Here is a 24,412-nt window from a genome sequence, read left to right on the forward strand (position 1 = left end):
TACTAAGTAGGCCGAACTCAAGACAGACTAAAGCCAAAGCCTTCACGCTCGTACCCTGTTTGGAGTCCAAGAGAGAGCAGGAAAGAGGGTGATGGCGGGGCATACGGTCCCTATTCAAACTCCCTGTTAGGTTATAAGAACACTTTGTCAACCATTTTGTGCTATTGAAATGACTACCCAGAGCTGGGAGTGTGAGAGCCAGCAAAGCCCGGAAGCCCACCTGCTCCTTTCACACGGCGGAATGGCGAGGTTTCTGATGAAACGACATCTAAAAACTAGAAGGAAAGGGGTCTCCCAGCAAATCCGAATCCGAGTGTAGCATTTATACATATACATATATATCTCTCTCTATATTTTAAAGTATAAAATTGAGGAAGTATGTACAGAAACCACACGAAGTCTTAGAAAAGACATGATCAGAAAGAGCCCGGAGAGGGTGGGGAGTGTGTGCGCAGGCGCCTAGCAGTTGGAGGAATGCATGTTGCCCAGCTGCCCAGCAGCCAGCAGGAGAATATCCTTCTTCTCCTTGTGGAAGCGCAGCTCCTTGCCCGCCAGCCGGGCCTCGTCCAGCTCGCGCTCAGTAGCCGCCAGCTCTCTCGACAGCACCCCCGGCACACTCTGCTCCCGGCTCACCCAGTCCAATGCCATCTGATGGCGAATATCATCATCCAGGGCCCGGTGTGAATAATGAGCCAACACCTCCTGGAAGGGGACAGGAATAGGAAGGTTACCCACAAAGTCAAGGTTCTTACCAGATGGACCCGATGGGACTATGAACTCTTAGCTTTGGAGTCCTAACTGGAGTCGGCACTTAAGTCCTTTAAGGAGACCCTTAAGGGAAACGTCCCGGGGGGGGGGGAAGCAAGGCAGGCCAAAGAGTCACAGTTAAGATCTAAACAGAAGAGATGTCAGGAATTTGAGGCTTTCAATATTCGCAACCTGGTAGCCGTAGGCCTGCTTCTTTCTAACAGGACAGCCACCTCGAAGCTGTCCTTCTGCGAGACTCCTCTCACAGACAGGGTGTCTTACCTGCCGAGAACACTGTCTTTCCCTCATGGCCTTGAGGCTGCCATTCCAGTGCAGCAATTGAAAAACCGTCATTAGTTCCTGGGGGAAGATGATATGAAGTGCCAGAGCAGTGATTTTATATCGAGGGTTTGCATCCCAATTACACGGGGGACCTTTTACAGAATGTATTTGTGTAAGCATCTCTTACACCAACTCTGATACGCCCTTCGGGGAAGGAAGGTATTTACATTTTGAAAAATATTCTAGCCTTCCCTCCTTTCCCTTCCAACTGAGGGTCAGTGAGTTAGGGATTAAAAGGATATATAATATAATATAATGTAATGTAACGTAACGTAACACAACATAATATAATATAGATGCAGGTTGATCCATGTTATTAGAGCCAAGGAAGTAAATGGAATAGTACCTGGAACTCCAACATTGACTTGCCCTTATTGGATTCCAACATGAATCGGAAGGCACCAATCCCTGTATTTGGGTTGTCAGCCTCCTCCCTGTTGCCCTGTAACAGAAGAAAGGAAAAGACAGACAGATTTTCACTCAGGACCTCAAGCAGCACTGTCCAGCAGAAATACAGTGCGAGCCCCCAGTCTAATTTAACATTTTCTAGTTGCCACCGTCAAGTAAAAATAAACAGGCAAAACCAATTTAAATAGCATGTTTTATTTAAGCTAATATATTCAAAATATTATTTAGCTATAGTTAGCCTAAAAATGTTTAAAGAAAGTTTTATATTCTCGTCCTTATACCAAGGTTTCAAAATCTGATGTCTCTTCCATGTTTACAGCACATCTCAATTCATACTAGCCACATATCAGGTGCTGATTAGCTACATGTGGCTGGTGGCTATTCTTTTGGTCAGCATAGACCCAGAAGACTCCAAAGTCATCGCACATATTAACTCAAGTGACAGAGGTCAATCCGATTTTCCCTGTCTTCCAAAGAGGGAACAGTGAGACAGAGACAAGAACCCTGAGTTAGCCAAAATAGCAGTGAGTCTAACACACAGGATTGGACCAGCCTAGAGGATGATCGGGCAAATGCATCTTAAAGGGAAACAGCAGGAGCCATAAGCACAGTAAATTCTGGGTAGCGGTTTGGCCTCTTGGACATTGCCTTGTGTGTTCTAGTGGTGACATGACTCTGTGGGGATAGAACTAAGATCCATTGCCCTGTGCAAAAAAACAATACAGTATAGACTGGATCTCCTACTCATCTTGAGGCCTTGGGGAAGTCCTTTAACCTCTCTTTTCCTCTGTTTCCTCATCTGTAAAATGGGAATACTCTCACATCCATCTTCTAAGATTGTTTTGAGAATTAAATAAAAAAATATTTTAAAAGGGATAAATGTGGTTTAAAAACTCCAAGTATATAAAATGTGGTACATTATTATACTAGGCTTGGTATCCAGTTACACAATCCAAATCCATTCTGGTCCTGGCTTTGGTTTAGTGCTACCTGATGGTGGTTTAATATTACTGGGGACAATTCCAGACCCTGGGGCTGACTGGGACTTCCAAAATAAGGGCAGCTCCTGGTTTATTGGTGACCTTTTGGTCAACCTGATCTAGGAAAATAAAGCCAGGAGACTTCTGGGAACACAGGGACCCAACTTTCTCTTTCTGTTTCCTGACAAGTTGCCCACTCTTTCTAGCCCATTCTGCACCACATCCCTGCCCCACACCTCCCAAGGTTCTGCTCTCTTTGAGAAGCAGAAGTCCAGAGCCAATCGAGTTATATCCAAATTCAGCTTATTATGGGGCACTTCTCCACGGGGCTTTACTGTATATGTATCACACCTACAATCATTCCATGCACTTAATAAGCACACCATATGTGCTAGCTTATTATTATTAGTTTTCACTCTGCTAGAATCAACAAGGAGTCAGAAGTACACAAGATCAACCCATGTTTATTGTGGCTTATGAGAAGCAACAGGCCAACATCTTTCTTAAAAGAGAAAAGCTAGAGGGAGGAAGAAAAAGGTAGTCTTCACTATGAGCATCAAGGGCCCTGAAGCAATGAACCTGTTTCATGTTTGCCTAATACAATACTTTGTTCAGAACCTCCAGAGTTTTCCATGATACAGTACATAGAAAGTAATGATCATCTCTGTACAGCCAACCGGGGCATAGAGAAGCTGTGGGAAGAGGAGCCCACCTGTCCCTGGCCATGCGCAGTCTCCGGAGAGCTGAGGGGGGTCAATATTGTGGCACAACTATAACCTGTTTGGAGTACACACAAGTGGCAGGACCCACCCGTTGGGAAGATCTACTTCATGTGACACTTCTACATCTAACATGGTTAGAAATGAACTCCATTTACTCAGTAAACATTTAATCATAGGATACTTGATAAGTGGTAGTAGCATTAGACTATAATTGGAAAGAAATTAAGAGTTAATTTAACTCGACCTATTCATTTTACAAATGAAGAAACTCAGACCTACAGAGGCTGGGTGATTTGTCAAAAGATAATATAATACAGTCTTCAAGTCAGAGCTTTTTAAAGAACAAAAGCTGAAAGCAAAGAAATGTGGACAGTACCCTTTACCCATGGCTAACACGAAATCGATGTTATTTATTAATGTTTGTTTGCTTGTTTATTTGAGAGACAGAGCGTGAGTGGGGGAAGGGCAGAGAGAGAAAGAGAGAGAAAGAGAGATGGAGACATAGAATCTGAAGCAGGCTCCAGGCCCTGAGCTGTCCACACAGAGCCTGACGCGGGCTCAAACTCATAAGCCATGAGATCACAACCTGAGCCGAAGTTGGACCCTCAACTGACTGAGCCACGCAGGTGCCCCCAAATCAATGTTATCTGGAGTATGGCGATTCCACTGGGAAATTAATGAGTAATCTATTAAATTTTCAGTTTTGAGAGGTTGGTCAAACAGAAATATTGCAGAGAATAATAATAATTTATGTTTTCTCAACACTTTGTAGTAGACACTGCTGGTGAGCTACCCAACATCTATTTCCTTCTTCCTTACTGTAGAACCTTAATCTTGTTCTAGTACCTACCCATCCCCCATGTATCTCTATCAGGGAAGAGTGATTTTATCCTGTAATTCCAGTGGGTAAATCCTAATCCCTTTTGCTTATAATTGGTTTTAAGGTGGGAATGGCCATTGGAGGTAGGAGGTCTACTGGAGGGTTTCTGGGAGAAGATTCCTTATCACTAAAGAGATACTGAAAGAAGGTCTCAGGGCACCTGACTGGCTCAGTTGGTAGAGCATGCAAGGCACTCTCAAAGTCTTGAGTTCAAGCCCCACATTGGGTGTGGAGCCTACTTAAGAAAGAAAGAGAGAGGGGTGCCTGGGTGGCTTAGTCGGTTAAGCATCCGACTTTTGCTTAGGTCATGATCCCACGGTTCGTGAGTTCGAGCCCCGCGTCGGGCTCTGTGCTGACTGCCAGCTCAGAGCCTGGAGCCTGTTTCAGTCTGTGACTCCCTCTCTCTCTGACCCTCCCCTGCTCACGCTGTCTCTCTCTCTCTCTCTCTCCTAGAATAAATAAAAACATTAAAAAAAAAAAAGAAAGAAAGATGGTGTCTTTCTGTCTCTGAATATAGTTATGTCTGTATTTAATGTCTGAAATTCTATAGTTATCTTGCACCCTTGCATCTGAAGGGAGCCAGCCAAAGGACAAAGCCAATATCTAGAGGATGGCTGAATGGAGAGATGGAAAGAATTTGGCTAGTAGATGATGACATTCTTGATCCATGGAATCAACCAGCCCTGAATTCTTCTCTACTTCTGGACTTGCTGTCCTGTCAGAGAACAAATCTCCTTTCTTGATGTATTCCCTTAAGTCAGTTTGAAGTGAGATTTTTTTCTACGAACTTGCATCCAAAGGCCTCTAAACAGGTAACATGGGCTGAGTGCTTAAATATATTCTCTTCTATCCAATAATCCTATGTGATAGGTATGATTGTTACAGATGAGGAAATTGACACTTTTTTTAAAATTTTTTTTTTCTGAGAGAGAGAGAGAGAGACAGTGTGAGCAGGGGAGGGTCAGAGAGAGAGGGAGACACAGAATCTGAAGCAGGCTCCAGGCTCTGAGCTGTCAGTACAGAGTCCGATGCGGGGCTCAAAGCCACAAACCGTGAGATCATGACCTGAGCTGAAATCTGATGCTTAACCGACTGAGCCACCCAGGCAGCCCCTGAGTCCATGCTTACAAGCATCACTTTCTACAATCCAAACTAATGTTTCCTTTTATAATATATTAGGTGACTTAAGAGTGATAAATGTACTTTCTTAATTTTCATTGGCTTTGATCAATATAAAAAAATTGCTTTTATTCTCTGTAGATACTTCTGACTGGGACAAAGAGAAATGGGAGAAAATCAGATGGGTCCTGGGTAACAGAGGGAAGCCAATTTATGATCTAAAGTGTTCAAAAATACTAAATACACAAACAGATCACTGAAGGGGTTTAGTATATGTAATTACATCTTAACTTCAAAGAGAACAGAAACAGAAAATTGGTCTGACTTTCATGTTCTCACCCTATCAGTGAACTTGTGAGAAGGAAGACAGAAGGCAGCGTTCATTTCCAAGATGTACCCCTAAGCTAGAAAATTCTAAGTCGACCTGGGTTCCAGTCTTGGCTCTACCACTTTCTAGCTACATCCTTTCAGGCAAAACTTCACTGCTATGTTTTTAGCTTCGTCCTCTGTAAAATAGGGGTAATGACAGTTCCTATATCCCAGAGCATTATGACGATGATCAAATGAGATAAAATACACATGAAAACCCTGGAACAGTCCCTGGCACAAAGTAAACACTCAATCAGGATTAGCTGGGGTCATCATTATCATCATCATCATCATCACCATTTGAAGGAACATTCTTTTTAAAGAGAGTAAGTAGATTATCCACCCCATTCCTTGAAAGGAAAAAAAAAAAACCTAAGACACTGTATTATAAAGTGTTCTTTATTTTTTATTTTTTAAAACTTTTTAAATGTTTATTTTTTATTTTTTAATGTTTATTTTTTTTCTCTTATAGTTTATTGTCAAGTTGGTTTCCATATAACACCCAGTGCTCATCCCAGTAAGTGCCTTCCTCCACGCCCATCGCTCCCCTTCGCCTCTCCCCAACCCCTATTGTTTATTTTTGAGAGAGAGAGATGAGAGACAGAGTACAGCAGGGGAGGGGCAGAGAGAGAGGGAGGCACAGAATGTGAAGCAGGCTCTCACTGTCAGCATAGACCCCAACTCGGGGCTCAAACTCATGAACTGTGAGATTCTGACCTGAACCAAAGTCGGCCACTTTACCGACTGAGCCACCCAGGTGCCCCTAAAGTGTTCTTTATTAATAGGAGAGATAATGGAGATGAGTGGCAATAAGAGCAGTCATAAAAATTAAAAACAAACAAACAAACAAGAACAGTGAAGTAAGAAGGGAGTAAGGTCTTAAACCAAAATTGGGAAAAGCAAAATTCAAGCTCAGTTTTTATTGTGGAATCTCTCTAAAATTCCATTAATCGTTTTTTTTTTAATTTTTAATGTTTTTATTTATTTCTGAGAGAGAGAGAGAGAGAGAGAGAGCATGAGCAGGGGAGGGTCAGGCTGAGAGGAAGACACTGAATCTGAAACAGGCTCCAGGCTCTGAGCTGGCTGTCAGCACAGAGCCCGATGCGGGGCTCGAACCCACGAACCGTGAGATCATGGCGTGAGCCAAAGTCGGACGCTCAACCAACTGAGCTGCCCAGGCGCTCCTAAAATTCCATAAATCTTGAATTAAAGGTTTCTAGATCCCAAAGAGATACAATAAAAGAGGCAAAATATCAACAAAACATAAACATACACATAGCATCAGTGACTGAGATAGAGGGCACATGTGATACGCAAGATCGACAGAGAATAAATTCCTGTCTATACAGGAAAGAAAACAAGAATTCCTGCTCTGATTCCCACTGATTTACAAGACTTCCCAGCCAGCCAGTCCTCCCATCCCCCACCTTCTTTTCTTTCAACTCCCAGTAACTTACATTGAAAGATGCCAGGGCCTCAGAGACGCTCTTCTCAATGAACTCATCAGTGATTCTTCGGGAAGGATGTTCATTAAACACAGAATTCATCAGTGCGATCTTTGCCGCACTCCGCCGGGCCTCAGCTTTTGTGGGGCAAAACTATGCAGGACAGAGAGAGAGAGAGAGAAAATATATGTATATGTGTGCGTCTGAGAGAGAGGAAGGGACAGTGGCAGGGAACCGTTAAGATAGAAGCCACTTGGAAGAGCCTTTGGATAAATCGGTTTGTTCAGCATACCCTCCAAGGTTTGCTTTGTAAAATGGTTGGGGCACTTGGAAACAGAATTTTGACTCAACATCCTGAAGTCATTAAGGAACTGGAGACGGCTAGAGTTCGTACCGAATTGAATACAGAATGAGGAAGGCTGCTGAGGTCAGCATATAATCACTGGATATAAAAAATATCCCTGCTTCAACTGTCAACAGAATTAATTACTCAAAAGCCAGATTCTGGCCAGCCTGGTAGAAATTTGTGTCTTGCTCCCCTGTTCTGTGCACAGGCAAAATTTGTTTTCATCCCTCTCGAGGACCTAAGAGTAGAATAAATCTTGTCCAGGTTGCTTCTGCCGAGGAAATCTCTAGTCTCTACCAGAAGCACCCATTTGGGATTCTTAGACTTCACATTTAGCTGTGAGTAGGAAGTTCCTCCGTTAACGCAGTGGGTCAATGAGCTATCCCTGACCAGAGCCCAAGGTCTGAAGAAGGGATTTGTAAATCTATCCCCCCCGCCCCCCCCGTGGAAGCAAGGAAGAGAGGGGTGGCCAGGACAAGGAAAGCTGACCTGAACAAAGCAAGAAAAATTTAAATGCACGTGTTTGCATTGTATCCATTCAATTGTCTCATAGAACAAGTCTGATTTTTGGAAGTCTTAAATCACTCAACCTCAAATCCCCCTAGTATTTCTTTATATAATTCATCATCACTGGCTGCCTCAAAGGCCTCTCTGTTTTCTGTCATTTAGGATTAGGATTAGAGGAAAGGAAGAAAATAATGTTACAGTTTTTATTTTATTTTTAATTTTTTTAATGCTTACTTATTTTTGAGAGAGTGAGAGAAACAGTGAGAGCAGGGGAGGGGCAGAGAAAGGAGGGGAGACACAGAATCCGAAGCAGGCTCCAGGCTCTGAGCTGTCAGCACGGAGCCCAACGCGTGGTTTGAACCCATGAACCGCGAGATCATGACCTGGGCCAAAGTCTGACACTTAACCGAATGAACCACCCAGGCGCCCCAATGTTACAGTTTTTAAAAGTAGACCAGGATGTGTTCGCTACTTAACCACCTTAATATCAATAACTCCTGATTTTCTTTAGCTGACAGGTCTCTCTGAGACAGAATATGGAGCTTGGTACATTAACCCTAAGTCATCTTCTGCAATTCCTCTTTTTCCGCCTCTCTGTTCACTAGCCTGGTGCTCATTCTACCGAAAGGTCATCCCAGAGGAAAACCACCAGGAGAAATTTCATCTGCCAAAGTGGGTATAGAAGATATAAGCTGAAAGAGGCCAAGGCAGATAATTCTGTTCTTTGGGGGAAATAACAGAAATCAAATTACTGTAATGATCTGATTATGGGCATCACCCTAAAATGATCAAATATTTATTCAACAATAAGATGAGGTGAGAGAAGGAAGATCTTATTTTCTAGAAGAGAAAGAATAAACATTAGTCATCCTGAGCATATATTTATTTCTCTGAAACGGTTGGGGTTCTAAGGGGAAAAAAAATAGTCACTTAATTTGAAATGAAGCCTCTTTAGGACTTTTCTGTTTGAGGCAGGAACTGAACTGCAATGGCCCCTGATTCATGCCTCTGGTTTATTAAATGCCTACTCTTTGCCGTGTGGTGAGTCGGAGGTAAGGATCTAAGACTGACTGAGAAAGAAGATAGACACAATCTCTACCTTCATGGAGCATAATCCACTAGGTGAAATAATTACCATAGGTCATGATAAGTAGTATGATAAGGGAAGTTCAAGGTGCTGTGGAAGCACATAGCAGGGGTTATACCTTTGTCTAAGGGTTCTACAAGCCTTAAACCCAGAACAAAACATCTATTATCATCTCTAAATTTCTATGCAGACTGTATATTGACATCTCAGAAGGCTACCTACCTACGGGTGATGTAAAAACTCCGTCTCTGATGATAATAATCACACTAGTCAAATTTCTTCTTGCCCTATAATGGCAACACCCTTCACCATCGTATATCACAGCCCTTTCATAGAATTGTAGAATGCTAGCAGTAGAAAGACTTTAGAAATAATCTAACCTAGGGGCGCCTGGGTGGCTTAGTTGGTTAAGCGTCCGACTTTCGCTTAGGTCATGATCTCGCGGTTCGTGGGTTCGAGCCCCACGTTGGGCTCTGTGCTGACTGCCAGCTCAGAGCCTGGAGCCTATTTCAGAGTCTGTATCTCCCTTTCTCTCTGACCCTCCCCTGCTCACGCTGTCTCTCTCTCTCTCTCTCCTAGAAATAAAAAATAAAAAAATATACATATAAAAAGGAAAGAATCTAACCTATCTCCTTCATCTTATAGATGGGGAAACTGAGGCCCAGAGAATGTACCTGATTTGCCCTGCTGGCAGTGGGGGGAATGAGAATGTGCATCTTCTCATTCCTAGATGGGTACTATTTCCACCATACATAGTCCCTCCACTTTGATCTCTTAAGGAACACAAACATTGCTTTCTTGAGTGACTGCCTAGGAAAAAGTGCTGGGGGCAGGGGAGGGGGGTGAATATTACTCTGTGTTCTCAGAAAGAGACGGCAGGAAGTTGGACAGCCGGATTAGAACACGGGCTCTGGATATACAGAGTAAGGGCATAGTCACACCTGCTCAAATCCACAGCGGGTGTGAGTTTCTGTAGCTGAAAGAAAAGCCACTGAGGTTCTTCCGTGGTTACATGAGCTTCAGGTGCTCATCAGAATGATCTGCCCAGAACTGGTTTCAGGTCCCCAAATATGTGATTTCCGACAGAGACTTAATGGCCAAAGTGATGGCAAAAACCACCGCTGGCACCTAAGCACTTCTCTCCATTGCCGCCACCTCGCAACTCTTACCTGGAAACTCCCGAAGCAGCTTCCTCCCGGCAGAGTGACGTAGCAGACATAAGGAGGGCTGTTGGAGGGGACCATCTCGTAAACCACCAGAGCCCCGTTCTTCAAGTCTGCCCCGCGGGACTGCTTCATCTGCCAGAATTCCTGCAGCGCCTCCACCACATTCACTGTGAGAGAGCAGTCGTTGACTTCAGCAACCGGACGCCTCCAAAGCAGTTCTGTGCTTCAATACGGCATCTGTATCCTGTACCTACATGAAGGGTCTGACCCTAGCGCCTCACCTGTCACCACTTAAAAGCATTTAAACTGGGGCGCCTGGGTGGCTCAGTCGGTTGAGCGTCCGACTTCAGCTCAGGTCATGATCTCTCTGTTCATGGGTTTGAGCCCCGCGTGGGCTCCGGGCTGACAGCTCAGAGCCTGGAGCCTGCTTCAGATTCTGTGTGTGTGTGTCTCTCTCTCCGCCCCTCCCTCGCTCATATTCACTCTCTCTCTCTCTCAAAAATAAGTAAATGTTAAAAAAAAATTTTTTTAAGGCATTCAAACTAATCGACCTAGACTCTGATGAAGGCCAGGGCACTGGAAGACCAGAGGATGCCTCGCCTCCTCCCGGTGTCTCTAGTTCACATTTTGATTAGTTCTGACACCAGAGCAGAATAACTTAACCATCGGCGGCAGTGTCCAGATCAGCAGACCACTACCCCTGCCTGACGACATGCAAGGAGATCATTCCACAATTGGTCAGGTGGCCTAGAATACTCACCACCAGCTCAATAAGAAGTGCGTTTACTCAACACTTCCGGTGTGTCATGCACTGCTCTAAGGGATTTACCCACTTAATCACAAAAACCTTAGAAGGCAGGTGCTTTTATTCTCCCCCATTTTACAGATGTGTGAAATGAGACACAGAGAAGTTAAGTAACGTGCCCAAGGATATAATAGCTAGAAAGCAGCAGAGCAAGAATTCAAACCCAGGCTGGCTTGGTTCCAGAGTCCGCGTCCCCAGCCTTCATGCGACGCTGGACTACCACTCAAGGAAATGTGGCCGTTGTAGCCCTTCTCCAATCTGTGCTCCTGGTGAGCACACCCACAGCCAGATTCCTTTTCCATCCTGGAATTTTATATGTTATGTATACAAATACTGTGTGTGTGTGTGTGTGTGTGTGTGTGTGCGCGCGCGCATGAGTTTCTCTTCTGAGGATTTCCCTAGATACAAGTGGTTTTTGGAGGTCTCCTGTGCTCCTTTCTGTCTTGCTGGGTATGCCAAGATTTCAAGGACTTGGCTGCTCTTCACCTGGGCCATTTCTCAGGATTGTGTTTGTAGAAAGAAACCCAAGGGATGAGGTAATGTCTCCCCCCGGGACAAAGAACAAGTCTCCTTCCTGCTTACAATGAAGCATCAGGTCCCCTAAGCATTCTGCTTCTGTAACGCAACCTCTGGCCTGTGCAAGCATCCACCTGAGCCCTTCACATCAGACTTGGGAGGCAAAGGGAATGGATGCAGACAAACCTCATGCTTGTGGTACCTGTTGTACTATGAGCAATAAAGTCCTTTGTCTCTGACCCAGAAGTATCTTGACTTCTGCCATCTCTCAAACAGCAGCCAGCTAATGTATTACAGTAAAATCAAATATCTGACTCCAACTGTTTTCCAGAACAGCCCCCTCCTCCCCCAATTTAAAAACCTCTTCCATTAAAAAAATAAATAAAACAGGGGTGTCTGGGTGGCTCCGTCGGTTAAGCGTCCAACTTCGGCTCAGGTCATGATCTCACGGTTCATGGGTTCGAGCCCCGCGTCAGGCTCTGTGCTGACAGCTAGCTCAGAGCCTGGAGCCTGTTTCAGATTCTGTGTCTCCCTCTCTCTCTGACCCTCCCCTGCTCACGCTGTCTCTCTCTCTCTCTCTCTCTCTCTCAGAAATAAATAAGGCATATAAAAAAATTTAAAATGTTTAAAATTTTTTTTTAAAAAGTAAAACAAAGAGGGGGAGAGAGAGATTAACCAGATATCTCAAGCAAATGAAAAACTGCAATTACGATCAGTGCTATAAAGGACTCTGGTAGATGGGAAATGTCATAGGGGCTTCTGACCTCATTGAGAAGGTCAAAGAAAGCTACCCAGACAAGGTGATATTTAAGTGCAGATATGAGTATGAATTCACTAGGCAAAAAGGAAAGAGGAAGAGCTCTGAGCAGAAGGAACACCACCACAAAGGCTCTGTAGCAACAAAGAAGATGGCAAATAAAGGGACCCGCATGGCTCAAAAAGGGAGAGCAAGGGAAAAGGTGATACGAGATGAGATTGGAAAAGGAAGCAGAGACCAGACCACAGTGGGCCTTGCAGGCTTACTGGCTTTCTCTTAATAGCAGTGAGAAGCCATTGAAGGGCTTCAGACAGAAGGAAGGATGAGATCAGTTTTCCTCTGGAAAGGATCACTTTGACTCCAGGGTTCCAGACATTTCAAGCGGCTTCAACAAAAGCCTCATAATAGTAAGCGATCACATGCATTCTTCATTATCTTCCAACATGACCACTCTCTACTCTTAGTTACAAGGACTCATTCAGTCTTTTGTACTGTGTCAGGTTAGGTCGGCCAAGGAGAAGACACCAGGACGGGATAAATGTACAAGAGACGTGCTGGGGAGGAGGAAGGAGGGGCTTCGGACCATGTTGAAGGTCTCACAGCTGCGGAAGGGGCGTGGGAAGGAAGGAGGTCTGGATGTGACAGTCTCAGCTGGCACTGCATTTCCAAGAAAGGCTTGGCCAGGCCAGTGGGAAGTCGCCAAGCCGAAGAGACCCCACATTTTACCAAGATGTGCCTGAGTGGGAGCCCCTGATGGGCTCCATCACTGACCGAGGGCGGCCTGCAAGATGTGTGGCCACAGTGCACAGGAGGTGATGGGCGCAGACGGGACAGCAGCTCAAGGCTGTCAGTCAGCTGTGCCCCTGCAGCAGGAGATATGAATAGCACGTTTCCATGGCTGTCACCTCTGCATCAGGCAGAAAATGTGAGCACTTACTAGGTACACAGCTCTCTCTATTCATTCATGGTGGAGGCAACGCCAGCCAGCGAGGTGTCCCCAACCCAGTGGCTGATAGTAACTGTTATCTCCCTGCTCTGCAACTGAACGGGCCAGAGTTTGAAAGCTGCAAAAGCTCTTTCCTAACACCCTATATTTCACTGACTTTTTAGAATGTTCATTCTCCCATTAAAAGGCAGCGTTAAATGGGAACTTGGTCTTTCCCACCCTTAGTGCTGGCAGGGCCCCTTCAAAGGTCACTGCTGCCCAGAAAGCTTAGCCATCTGTGTTCCTTCCACTGAGGTCTTTTCAGCCCCAGATCCCTCTGAGACAATTTAGCACAAAGCGCTGGGCGACAGCTCTCCTGACATGCGAACAACAGGGAGAATACGGAAATAAAGAGAAAGGGGAGGAAACCATCGTCACCGGGAAGGTCCTATTAAGAAGTGTATGTCCATTCTATGTGAAATCCCTCTCGGTACACCATCCAGGACTATTTTTTAACGATTATTCAAAGCCAACGGAGATAGGGAGTCTTCTTTCAGAAATGGATGAAATGGGGAATTTCAGGAGAAAAGCAATTCATTGTGATCTGCATTGGAAACTCCTCAAAGACTCACTGATTTTTATTTTTTAAAAATTTTTTGTAACATTTATTTATTTTTGAGAGAAAGAGCAGGCAGAACATGAACAGGGGAGGGGCAGAGAGAGAAGGAGACACAGAATCCAAAGCAGGCTCCAGGCTCCGAGCTGTCAGCACAGAGCCCAACACTCACGGACTGCGAGATCCTGCCCTGAGCTGAAGTCAGACACTTAACTGACTGAGCCACTTAGGTTCCCCCAAAAAATTTCTATCATAAAAATAAATACAATTTTGTGGTGAGAGAGCACAGATAAATAGCTAATGCAGGAGCACCTGGGTGCCTCAGTCAGTTAAGCGATCAACTTCAGCTCAGGTCATGATCTCAAGGCTCTCTGCTCTCTGCTGTCAGTGCAGAGCCCACTTTGGATCATTGTCTCCCTCTCTTCCTGCTCCTCCTACGCGTGTGCATGTTCACCCTCTCACTCACTCTGTTTAAAAAACAGCTAATACAACTGAGAGGTGAATGAGAAGATTCTCCCTGATCATACAGGCTGGCGAGAATAGGCTGGCCCAGTTTAATTCACAGTATGATGAAGATAGGGAAGCTGGTTAACAACATTCTATCTGACGCTTCCTATTTTCAACCTGTAGAATATGCCTCTGACTAGCCCACAGTGCCTAGACTCTTTGGAAAGAAGGGGTGCAAGATGACAGTGACTTTCGGAGAGGACTGTGGTAGGATGAATAACGCCCCCTGCTAAAATGTCCTTCCTCCTTAGAACCTGTTAATGTCACTGCGGGTGGCAAAAACTTTATAGATGTGATTAAGGATGTTGAGATAGGGTGATTATCCTGGATTATCTGGGTGGACCCTAAATGCAATGACAAGGGTCCTTAGGAAAGGAGAATTGATGCAGCACAGAAGAGGAAGGGCAGTGTGAACACAGAGGCAGAGATCAGACCGATGCAGTCACCAGCCAAGGATGCTGACAGTTCCCCCCCACCCCAGCCCCAAGGCTGGAAGAGGCAAGGACACAGTTTCTTCCTAGATCCTCTAGGGGGCGGGGGAGGGGGGGAAGCACAGACCTGCTGACACCTTGATTTGGGTCCACTGATACTGATTTTGGACTTCTCGCCTCCAGAATGGTGAGAAGATAAATTTCTGTTATGTTAATCCCCCAAATCTGCAGTAATCCGTTAGAGCAGCTACAGGAAATTGACACAAGGTCTAATCCAACATTCCCCAAATTGGAAATATTCAGGCTTTTGCCTCCACAGTCACTTATGGGCAGAAAAGCTGTCTGTGATTCTGAAGAAAAGGAGCAACCATCAAACAGAAAATAACCACGCAAGATTCACCTGTTCCACCTAGTGGAGTAGCTGGGTAGCACCTCCAATCACGTACCCATTTGGGGATATAAAGAGGGAGCAATAATTCCTAGGATATGGGTTTGCAGAGGGCCATGCAGAAGTTACAGAGCAAGGAAAGTGACTTGGTCGTTCAGTCAATCATGCCGGTTTTAGAGACTGCCAGCCACGTGTAAACAGGGACAAAGGAAATGGTAATGCTACCAATACCCATCACCTGCAGTTTTCAGAGGGTTTCCAAATACATAATAATAGCAACGGCTCTTTGAGTACTAACTAGGTGCTGTGTGATTTACACTCGGTATCTCATTTACTCCACACAAAACTATCAAGGTAAGTATTATAAGACCCATTTTTCAAAAAGTGGACAAGCTGGGGCACCTGTCTGGCTCAGTCAGAAGGGCAGGAAACTCTTGATCTTGGCATTGCCGGTTTGCGCCCGCGTTGGGTGTAGGGTTTACTTAAAAAATCAAATCTTTTTTTTTTAATATGTATTTATTTCTGAGAGAGAGACAGAGTGTGAGCAGGGGATGCGCAGAGAGAGAGGGAGACACAGAATCTGAAACAGGCCCCAGGCTCCGAGCTGTCAGCACAGAGCCTGACGTGGGGCTCAAACCCGTGAACCGTGAGATGATGACCTGAGCCGAAGTCGGTGGCTTAACCAACGGAGCCACCCAGGCACCTCTTAAAAAATCAAATCTTGGGGCACCTGGGTGGCTCCGTCGGTTAAGCATCCGACTTCGGCTCAGGTCATGATCTCACAGTTCGTGGGTTCAAGCCCCATGTCTGGCTCTGCGCTGACTGCTAGGTCAGAGCCCGGAGCCTGCTTCTGATTCTGTGTCTCCCTCTCTCTCTCTGACCNGAAATTTTTTTTTTAATTTTTAAAAATCAAATCTTAAGGTGCCCCTCAAGACTGGGTGCCTCAGTCTGTTGAGCGTCCGACTCTTGATTTTGATTCAGGTCATGATCTGATCTCCCAGTTTGTGGGTTTGTTCCCTGCAGCCGTCCAGCTCTACACTGACGGCGCGGGGCCTGCTTGGGATTTTCTCTCTCTCCCCCTCTCTCTCTGCCCCTCCCCGCTTATGCTCTCTCTCAAAATAAATAAACTTTAATAAAATAAAAACACTAAACAAAGATAAAGTGAACAAGTTAGGGAACAGGCCACGGTGGCAAAACCAGGATTTAGAACCAAGGATTGTTTGCCGCAAAGCTGACCCTCTTTCTATTGTGCTGCCCTGCTTTATTGTACCATCAACCTTCACACAGACTCCGTGAAGTGGACTGCGAGCTCCATGAAGACAGGGGGCTGGGTATCTGTCTCATTCACCACAGCAGCTGGTGACTGATAAACATTTGTCCAATGAACGAAACAGAAGAGGCCTGGAGAGATTAAGCAATTTAGCGGGGATCACACAGCCATGTGTGACAGGGCCAGGTTCTCGGATTCCAAACCCTGTGCCCTACAAGCTGATTACAATCCTACAGCATACTGAGTTGTGTGTGTACCTTGCAGGGAAGGGGATTGGGGGTGGAGGTGGGGGAGAGATTTGGACAAACAGGTGAAATAACAGAAGAGTTTTGCTTTTTGATTTTGCGTTTTTAAAATAAACGCTGAGGTCCTCCATGAATGCTGGTAAATCTGAAGACAGTGACTGGAAAAGGTGACCCTGGAACAGTCAAGAAGAAGGTGAAGGACGTGAATTAAAGATGATACAGTAGGGGCGCCTGGGTGGCTCCGCCGGTTAAACGTCTGACATCAGCTCAGGTCATGATCTCACAGTTTGTTGGGTCAAGCCCTGGTGTCGGGCTCTGTGCTAACAGCTCAGAGCCTGGAGCCTGTCTTCGGATTCTGTATCTCCCTCTCTCTCTCACCCTCCCCTGCCCGTGCTGTTTCTCTCTCTCTCTCTCTCTCTCTCTCTCAAAAATAAATTAAAAAAAAAAGATGATACGGTAAAGCATTGCTGGGTCAGATGATGGTCTGGGCTCAGATCAACTCTATTCAGGGAAATAGGGCCAGGCCCCGAACACCATGCCATCAGTCACAAGGGTATGTGGGTTCACGCCAATGGCAGTTTTGCTTATTAATTGAAGCAGGATAAGTGATTCCATGTGGTGGAGGACTTCTGAGCCAAACCGGCAGAGTCTGCCTGCCCGGAGCTGAACTATCTGTCAAAGTCTCCCGAAGTCCTGGCGGGACATCCAGACTGGAAATGAGAGACTCAGGAATAATGAGGAGGGTGGTGGGAGGTAGGGAGGTTGGAAGAAGGAATTGCCGCAGAGTCTGAAGGCTTCATCAGTAAAATCCCCTTGCTCCTTCATCCTGTCTAAGGAAATGAAGGCAGTTTTTACAGTACACTCGGTTTAGATGCCAAATCAGAAGCTTTCCAGGTAACACAGACAAGAAAAGGGGCACGCTCCCCTACAATTTTAATAAATGCCTATAGGTTTCCAAGAGGAAGGGATCATTTTAGGGTGACTGCTCCCACGCCCAGAGGCAAAGACCTTCCCTTGGTCTCAAAGAGCCTGAGAGCAGCGGGACAATAGCTGATGGCACTTCCATCACGAAGCCCTGTTAAATCCAGGAATTAGACTCGACAAACAACGCTACCCCCTCATGATGAATTTCAGAATCACACGCATCTGCATTCCCAGCACCTAGCAGAGGGCCAGCCCCACCAGGTAGGAGTCCAAACTGTAGAAGAACAAAAGGAAACCGACAGTAAACGACTCACTAGGCACATGGAGCAAAATGGATCTAAAAATCTGTTTTCATGGGAATCTTTCGATTTCCACTGTCAGGATCTAAGAATGGGAGAAAGTGAGGTATTTTCTTTCAAGGATATATATGAACCAATAGAGTTGAGGTAATACTCATCATTTCAAGGTATCTGTTAGGTGTCAGATGCAATAGCTCATTTAACCCCCTTGTGATCCTCGAGGAAACTGAAGCTTGGTGAGGTTAAGTCGCTTCCCCCAAAACATAACTGGCAAGTGACAGAGATTTCATCTGGGATTTAACCCACACGTGTCTGATTCTGAAATCTGTGTAAGCTCTTTTCACTACACTTTCATAGGAAGGGAGGGGGGGGGAAAGGCATTATTGCCTACAAAGAAAGCCCTGCAACCTTTCTCTGCACTATTGTTCAACGAGAAGGTTAGAGACACGGTCGCTTTCAGCTGAGGCAGAATTTACCCAAGCAGAAGAAAAGTGACATCTCAGAAACTCCAGACGTAAATTCTGTATCCCACACCTCTCACTACATTGTGTTCCTTGTTACACTCTAAACCTGGAGTCCAAACTCGGGAAATTCTGCACTGATTAAACAAAAACAACAAAGAAAATCCTCACATTCCCCTTCTTGGAAGGCCTAGAAATTAGGCAGCTGTAAGATGAAGACCTCTAATGGAAATAGGGTTTCTGCCTGGCTCATTTCCACAGAATTTAACATTGAGAGAGCCAAGGCCTGGGATTTAGCCTCAGTTCCTGGGAAAGGGCCAGGAAAACAGAGCCAGACAGACAGAGAGGCCGGAGTTGTGAGGCTCCGTACTTAAAAAGACACCAAAGTGAGGTACTAAGGGGTCATGGGGCGGTTCCAGATTTAAAAGCACAATCTTAAGTGACTTGAGAAGGCACTACCTAACTCCCCCAGCAAATCTGAAGTTGCATTGGAAATTTCAGCGTGAGGACAAGTAAGGAAAGAATTCAAAAGTCAAGGTTAAGGAGACAGATGAAAGGGGCACCTGGCTGGCTCAGTCATTGGAGCACATGACCCTTGATCTCAGGGTTGTGAGTTCCAGCCCCACGTTGGGTGTAGAGATAACTTAAAAAACAAAAATCTTTAAAAAGAAAGATCACGGAGGTGGAATCAATTAACAGGGGGAGCCCAGGAATGGCCGAGATCACAGAAGGAAGATTGAGGGCGAACGGATGAGAAATGCCTTGCACTGGAAAGAAAGGATAGGATCCTACACAATGCAGGCTGGTCCTCAAAGGCAAAGAGATGTTAAGGTAGGAAAGCTACAGGAAGAACTCCATTTCTAAAGGAGAAAAGGCTGGGAAGAAAAGAGGGTTGTTATTTGTAAAAAGGAGACTATAGTCCCTGGAGACTATAGCAGTACCTCAATAAAGAGGAGGTGGTGAGAGGGGTGTATAAGCGAGCGAGAGACAGAGAGAGAGAGAGTGTGTGTGTATGTGTGTGTGTGTAGCCCAGAAGAAAACTCCCCAAAAGGAAATGCATGTGAGGGCTCCGCGCCAGGAAAAGCGATCCGGAGGACTCTGGCAGCAAGGCTCCTTTACAGAGGGTGTCCCGCAGGAGGCCGGGGCCGCAGACTCACCTCGGCCATAGCCCTGCGTGTGCTTGGCGAAGCTCCTCACCACGGCCTCCACCGCCTCCCGCAGCACCGCGGGGCTGNATCATTTGTCCAACGATTTCACGTTATAGATGTAGATGAGGAAACAAGACTCAGGAGTTACTCCCCACCTCTACTTTTCCAAGATCACATGCAATGGCTGGTGGAGCTAAAACAAGGAAAGATACATTTAATGAGCATATACTTATTTTATGTCAGACACTAGGCAATGTACTTAAAGTGCATTGTCTTACTTAATAGTCACAATGACTAACTAGATTATAATTTTTTTTTTCTTTTTTTAGAGAGAGCGAGAGACAGCGTGAGCAGGGGAGGGTCAGAGAGAAAGGGAGTCACAGATTCTGAAACAGGCTCCAGGCTCTGAGCTGGCTGTCAGCACAGAGCCCTACGCGGGGCTCGAACCCACGAACCGCGAGATCATGACCTAAGCGAAAGTCGGACGCTTAACCGACTAAGCCACCCAGGCGCCCCTTATAATTTTTTAAATTTGTTTCTGTTTTATTTTTGAGAGAGACAGAGTGTGAGTGGGGGAGGGGCAGAGAGAGAGAGGGAGACCTGTTGTGGGGCTTGAACCTAGGGACTGACCTTGAGATCATGACCTGAGCCAAAGTCACATGCTTAACTGACTGAGCCGCCCAGGTGAGCCCCTAGATTTTATTATTTTACAGATAAGGAAAGGGACACTCAGAGAGGCTAGATAAATTGCCCAAAATTAAAGCTAGGAGACGGGAAAGAGGGATTCAGGTGTAGGCCTTCTGATTCCCAATATTTTGATATTTTAGTTATACCACATGCTAGGTAATTTTCTGACTTCACCTATTCTGAGTTGGGAGAAACAGTAAGGAAGAGTGGAATGGGCTGCTCCCTTAACCTCCCATTAGAGTGAGAAAGAATTAGAATATATGCAGAAATCAGAAAACTGAGAAGTCTGGGGGCAGATTAATACAATTACCCTTGTTCATGACCTGTCAGGCTGAGTTCCTGTGATTACTCCTACACACACGCACGCACACACATGCATACACATACACACATGCACATACACACATCCTTTGTCAGTAGACCATTATGCCATTTTTACCTAGGTGAGGTAATACTTCTCTCTACCCCCTCCCCCTCCTGCAGTGGCTCAGGATGGGGAAATGAAAATCAGAAGTAGAAAAAAAAAAAACGGATGAAACGCACCTGGTGAGATGAAAATTAGACCCCCAAAGAATAACTGGGAAGAGTCACAAAATAAGAACCTTGAAAGAGGGGCAGTTAATCTACTGGGCTATATGTGTTGATAATGGAGGGAAGTACTTTTTGTAGGATATACTTTTGCAGAAATCTTAAAGAATTTAGAGACAGGGCAGATGAAAGCCTGTTAAATGCCTTAAAACCTTCAGGACACAGGACGCTTTTTCTACTGCAACCACAGTTGGTCTCCTGCATAGAAGGTGGCTGGATCCTCTAAGAATCCCCTAGATCATTTGAGATATACTCAGCATCACCCTCCCTCCCCATTCCTCATTCCCCATACCCCACACCCTCAGGCAGAAGTGACAAAACAGAGACTTCTGAACACATTTATTTGATATGTCAAGTGGAGAGATGAGTGATTTAGGGCTACTCCCCACGTCTACCAGTGGGGGTGTTCATAAGCTCAGACAGAAGAGCAGCGTCGAGCCCATGACCCACTCCCTGGGAAAATGAGACAACCTGTTGATTGGTTAGGGGGACTAGGTGGGAATAAAAGGCAGGAAGCTGAGAAGTAAAGCTGAGAGCAAGAAGGGCAGCAGCAGAACTGAGGCTGGGGATTGCTGCAGGAAACCCCCAAGGAAAAGTGAAGAAGAGATCCTGAAAAGTGGTTAGGGCTGAAGCAGGGTGTGAAAGGAGCCAGGCCCGGAGAGAGAAGCAAGACCTACACAAGGGAGTAGGATATTCAGGAACAGGGCGTAGTGTGCAGAGTCATGAAGGAGCTGCGTTGCAGGGCATACATGGAAAGCAGGGGATTGCTTTTGCAAGAGGGCAAACAGATTGGAGACACCCCATAGGTAGGGGCTCCCTACTGCTTCTGAACAGATGCAAGTGAGTTTGGGACCCACGGGGGGCCCTAGCACAAGTGGCCCTGTGTGTGCCATTCCTAGGGATGGGTCCCCAAGTAATTCCCATATGCATGTGAAGTGACCAGGACAGGAATGCGTGTGTCAGTATGCCCAGTAAATAGAGTACTTACCCTTCTCTGCGAATAAGAGTACTGTGCTTATGGACACTTTCTGTACCCTCGTGTGCGTGTACCGTGCCCATGAGCACATGCAAGAGACCCCCGTGTCCGTGGTGTGTGTGTGAGCTGGTTCTCCCACCTGTCCCATCAAGGTCCTGATCCCCACCCTCCTTGACTCCTCTCACTCCTCTCAGCGCCCCGGCTCCCCGGGCCCGCCTAGACTCTGGAAGCCCCCTAGCAGGCGGATCTGCTCAGTCTGCATCGAGTGGCGCCTCACCAACTTGCGCTTGGTCCTAGGGGAGGCCGGCGCCCCCGCCTGGGGAGGGGCGGGCAGCGAAGGCGCCCGGCCTCCGGGTTGGGGGCGAATGTCGGGGATGGGAGGGTGGGGGCTGACATTGAGCGGAGGCAGGAATCCAGGCCGCGTCTGCGCGATGTGGTCCAGGAGCAACGTCCCCGAGCCCCTCCGCTCCAGCAGCCCGGGACTCCGCCTCCGGCCGCTCAGCGGAGACACGGCCCCGGGCAGGCTCTCCTGGGACTGGCGCGGCGAGGGAGCCGAGCCGGCCGGAGGGAGGGTCAGCGGGGAGGCGCTGTACCGGCGGCGCTCCAGCGACGGGCGGCCGCACTCCGGAGAGTCGGGACAGATATTCCCGGGCGTATCGAGCTCCACCGGCTCCATGCGGCTCAGTTTCTGCCTCAGCCCCGAAGGGGGGCCGGACTCCTGAGCTTCGGGCGCGGTGTTTCGGCGCGAGAGAGGACCCCCGCCCGTCACTTTCTCCGCCCACGGAGGCGGGTCCTCCGGGCCTTCAGTGCTGTGACGTCTGGAAAGCCGGGGTCGACCGGTCAGGGTCAGGCCGTTGAATTCGGCGGTCAGGCGCTCGATCCCCGGCCTCCCTTCCGCGGGCGGGACGGGTTGAGGAGGGGCCACTAGACCCCAGGGCTCGGAGTTGAGCCTTTTGAGTGGTTTTGGAGGGTGACGGGAGGGTTTGGGGAGCGGCTCAGAAGGGGAGGGGTCCTCGGGGGGCTTAGGAAGAGGGAATTCGAAGACGTCCCGCTTCTCCTCTTCTTCCTGAGCGCGAGGAGATAGCAGCGCCCGTCCTCCTCCCCCGCCTCCTCCTCCTCCTCCCGCAGGCTGCAGTTGGATTTCCGAAGGCGATGTGCAGACCCCCGGGCTGGGAGGGGCGGGAGCAGGGTCCTCCACCCCCGGGGACGGTGGGGAGTTGAGATACTGCCGTGTCTTCTTGGTTCCCGAGGGTGAGGTGTCGGTGGTGATGATGATGACCTCGGTGCCCTTGGCCTTACAGGCGTCCAGCAGCGTGGCAAGGGTCTCGCGGTCCCCGCGGTCCAGGGCGTGGACGAGCGCCGAGGCGCCGGCGTGATCTCGCACCGAGGGGTCTGCGCCGTGGGCAAGGAGCAGCGACGCCACGGCGGCGCCCCCTCCCCCGGCGCAAGCGTGCATGAGCGCGGTGCGCCCCAGGCGGTCTGCGATGTTGGGGTCCGCGCCTTGCTCCAGGAGGTAGCGTACCATGCGTGCCTTGTTCTGGGGGTCGTCGTAACGGGCCCGACAGGCCGCCATTAGCGCAGTCTCACCCTGGGCATCACCCTCGTTCACGTAGGCGCCTCCCTCCAGAAGCAAACGGGCCAAGCGTAGCTTACCCTGACCCACGGCCCGAAGAAGAGCGTGGCCCTCGGTGTGCAGCATAGCTGCGGCTGGGGCGAAAGCACCAATGGAGCCGGGACTGGGGCCCGCCGAGGTCTAGGGGCGTGGGGGTGGTGACTGGCGGAAGCCCGAGGGCTCAGTGGCGAAGCCAATCCCTGCGAGAAAGAGAGAGATCTGATTGACGGATTCAGGCGGGGAAACTGAGGCACCGGTGGGCCGATACGGCGCGGGGAGATCTCTACGGCACGGCACACAGTCCTTCCTCTAACTCATGCCTCTGAGCCGCCCCCTCCCCCCAGCGCATGCCTGAGGAGGTGGGAAGGGTGCACCCGCATTGAAGGACGAGCGCGCGTGCAAATGCGTACGTGCACGCGCAAGGATACCGCACCCCCACCCTCACCCCACGGCTTATCAGACCTTTCCCGCATCCCCCTTTTCGTATCCGCACTTGGAATACCCCTTCCTAGGATGCTGAACGCCACCCACCCACACACATGCACCCATACATTCACACACATAATTCCCATTCCTAACCTCTTTTAGGTTGCCACAGCCCCAAAAACTGAGTGGGGGGAGGGAAGCAGCTGGCATTTGGGACCTAAAACGGGTGGGGGGAGAATTGGGGGTTTCTTTTGCCCCTGCTATGTCCCCCATCACTCCTTGCTCTTTCCCTCCCAGGCTGTGCGCCCAAATAGATACCTGAATGTCCGCAGGATCTCCAAGGGGCCAGGACTGAGGCCAAGGCCATGGGGCAGCAGGGGTGGCGGAACCGGGTTCCCGGGGGCCCACATGGCGTGGGGAGGGGCACCTGGATTCCCTTGGTGTCAGTATCTGCGCCCCGGCACCGGATCCTGGTCCCTCCTCCCGGTGCGCCCCGGGCACGGCGCCTGCTTGGGAGGNGGTGGGGGCGTCGGGCACCAAACCGTTCCCCCACCCATGCACACAAAAATCCTCAAAACCTAGAGGCTCCAATCCTGACTTCTCTTGCTTCGCCGACCTCCCTTCAGCCCCAACAAACCTAAATGTTCCTCAGGAGACTCCTCCGCGATCCAGACTGGGACCATCCCAATTCTTCCACGAACAGAGCCCCATTT

General features: G+C 47.9%; 2 protein-coding genes across 2 annotated transcripts; both read right to left on the bottom strand.

Annotated features, from left to right (window-relative positions):
• On the bottom strand, nt 1–21,744 carry LIX1L (limb and CNS expressed 1 like). Its single transcript, XM_077753356.1, has 7 exons — nt 21,674–21,744; nt 19,420–19,493; nt 10,122–10,285; nt 7,025–7,165; nt 1,436–1,531; nt 1,030–1,107; nt 1–702 (listed from the first exon to the last, which is right to left on the bottom strand). The coding sequence occupies exons 1-7, from the start codon at nt 21,742–21,744 to the stop codon at nt 460–462; spliced, it is 867 nt and encodes a 288-aa protein (XP_077609482.1). The 3' UTR covers nt 1–459.
• On the bottom strand, nt 21,010–24,197 carry ANKRD34A (ankyrin repeat domain 34A). Its single transcript, XM_077753707.1, has 2 exons — nt 24,018–24,197; nt 21,010–23,473 (listed from the first exon to the last, which is right to left on the bottom strand). Exon 2 carries the CDS (start codon nt 23,358–23,360, stop codon nt 21,852–21,854), a length of 1,509 nt encoding a protein of 502 aa, XP_077609833.1. The 5' UTR covers nt 23,361–23,473; nt 24,018–24,197; the 3' UTR covers nt 21,010–21,851.
• Between the last annotated feature and the right edge of the window lie 215 nt (nt 24,198–24,412).

Source organism: Crocuta crocuta, unplaced genomic scaffold (genome assembly GCF_008692635.1).
Source record: "Crocuta crocuta isolate KB4526 unplaced genomic scaffold, BGI_CrCroc_1.0 scaffold620, whole genome shotgun sequence".
Taxonomy (NCBI): domain Eukaryota; kingdom Metazoa; phylum Chordata; class Mammalia; order Carnivora; family Hyaenidae; genus Crocuta; species Crocuta crocuta.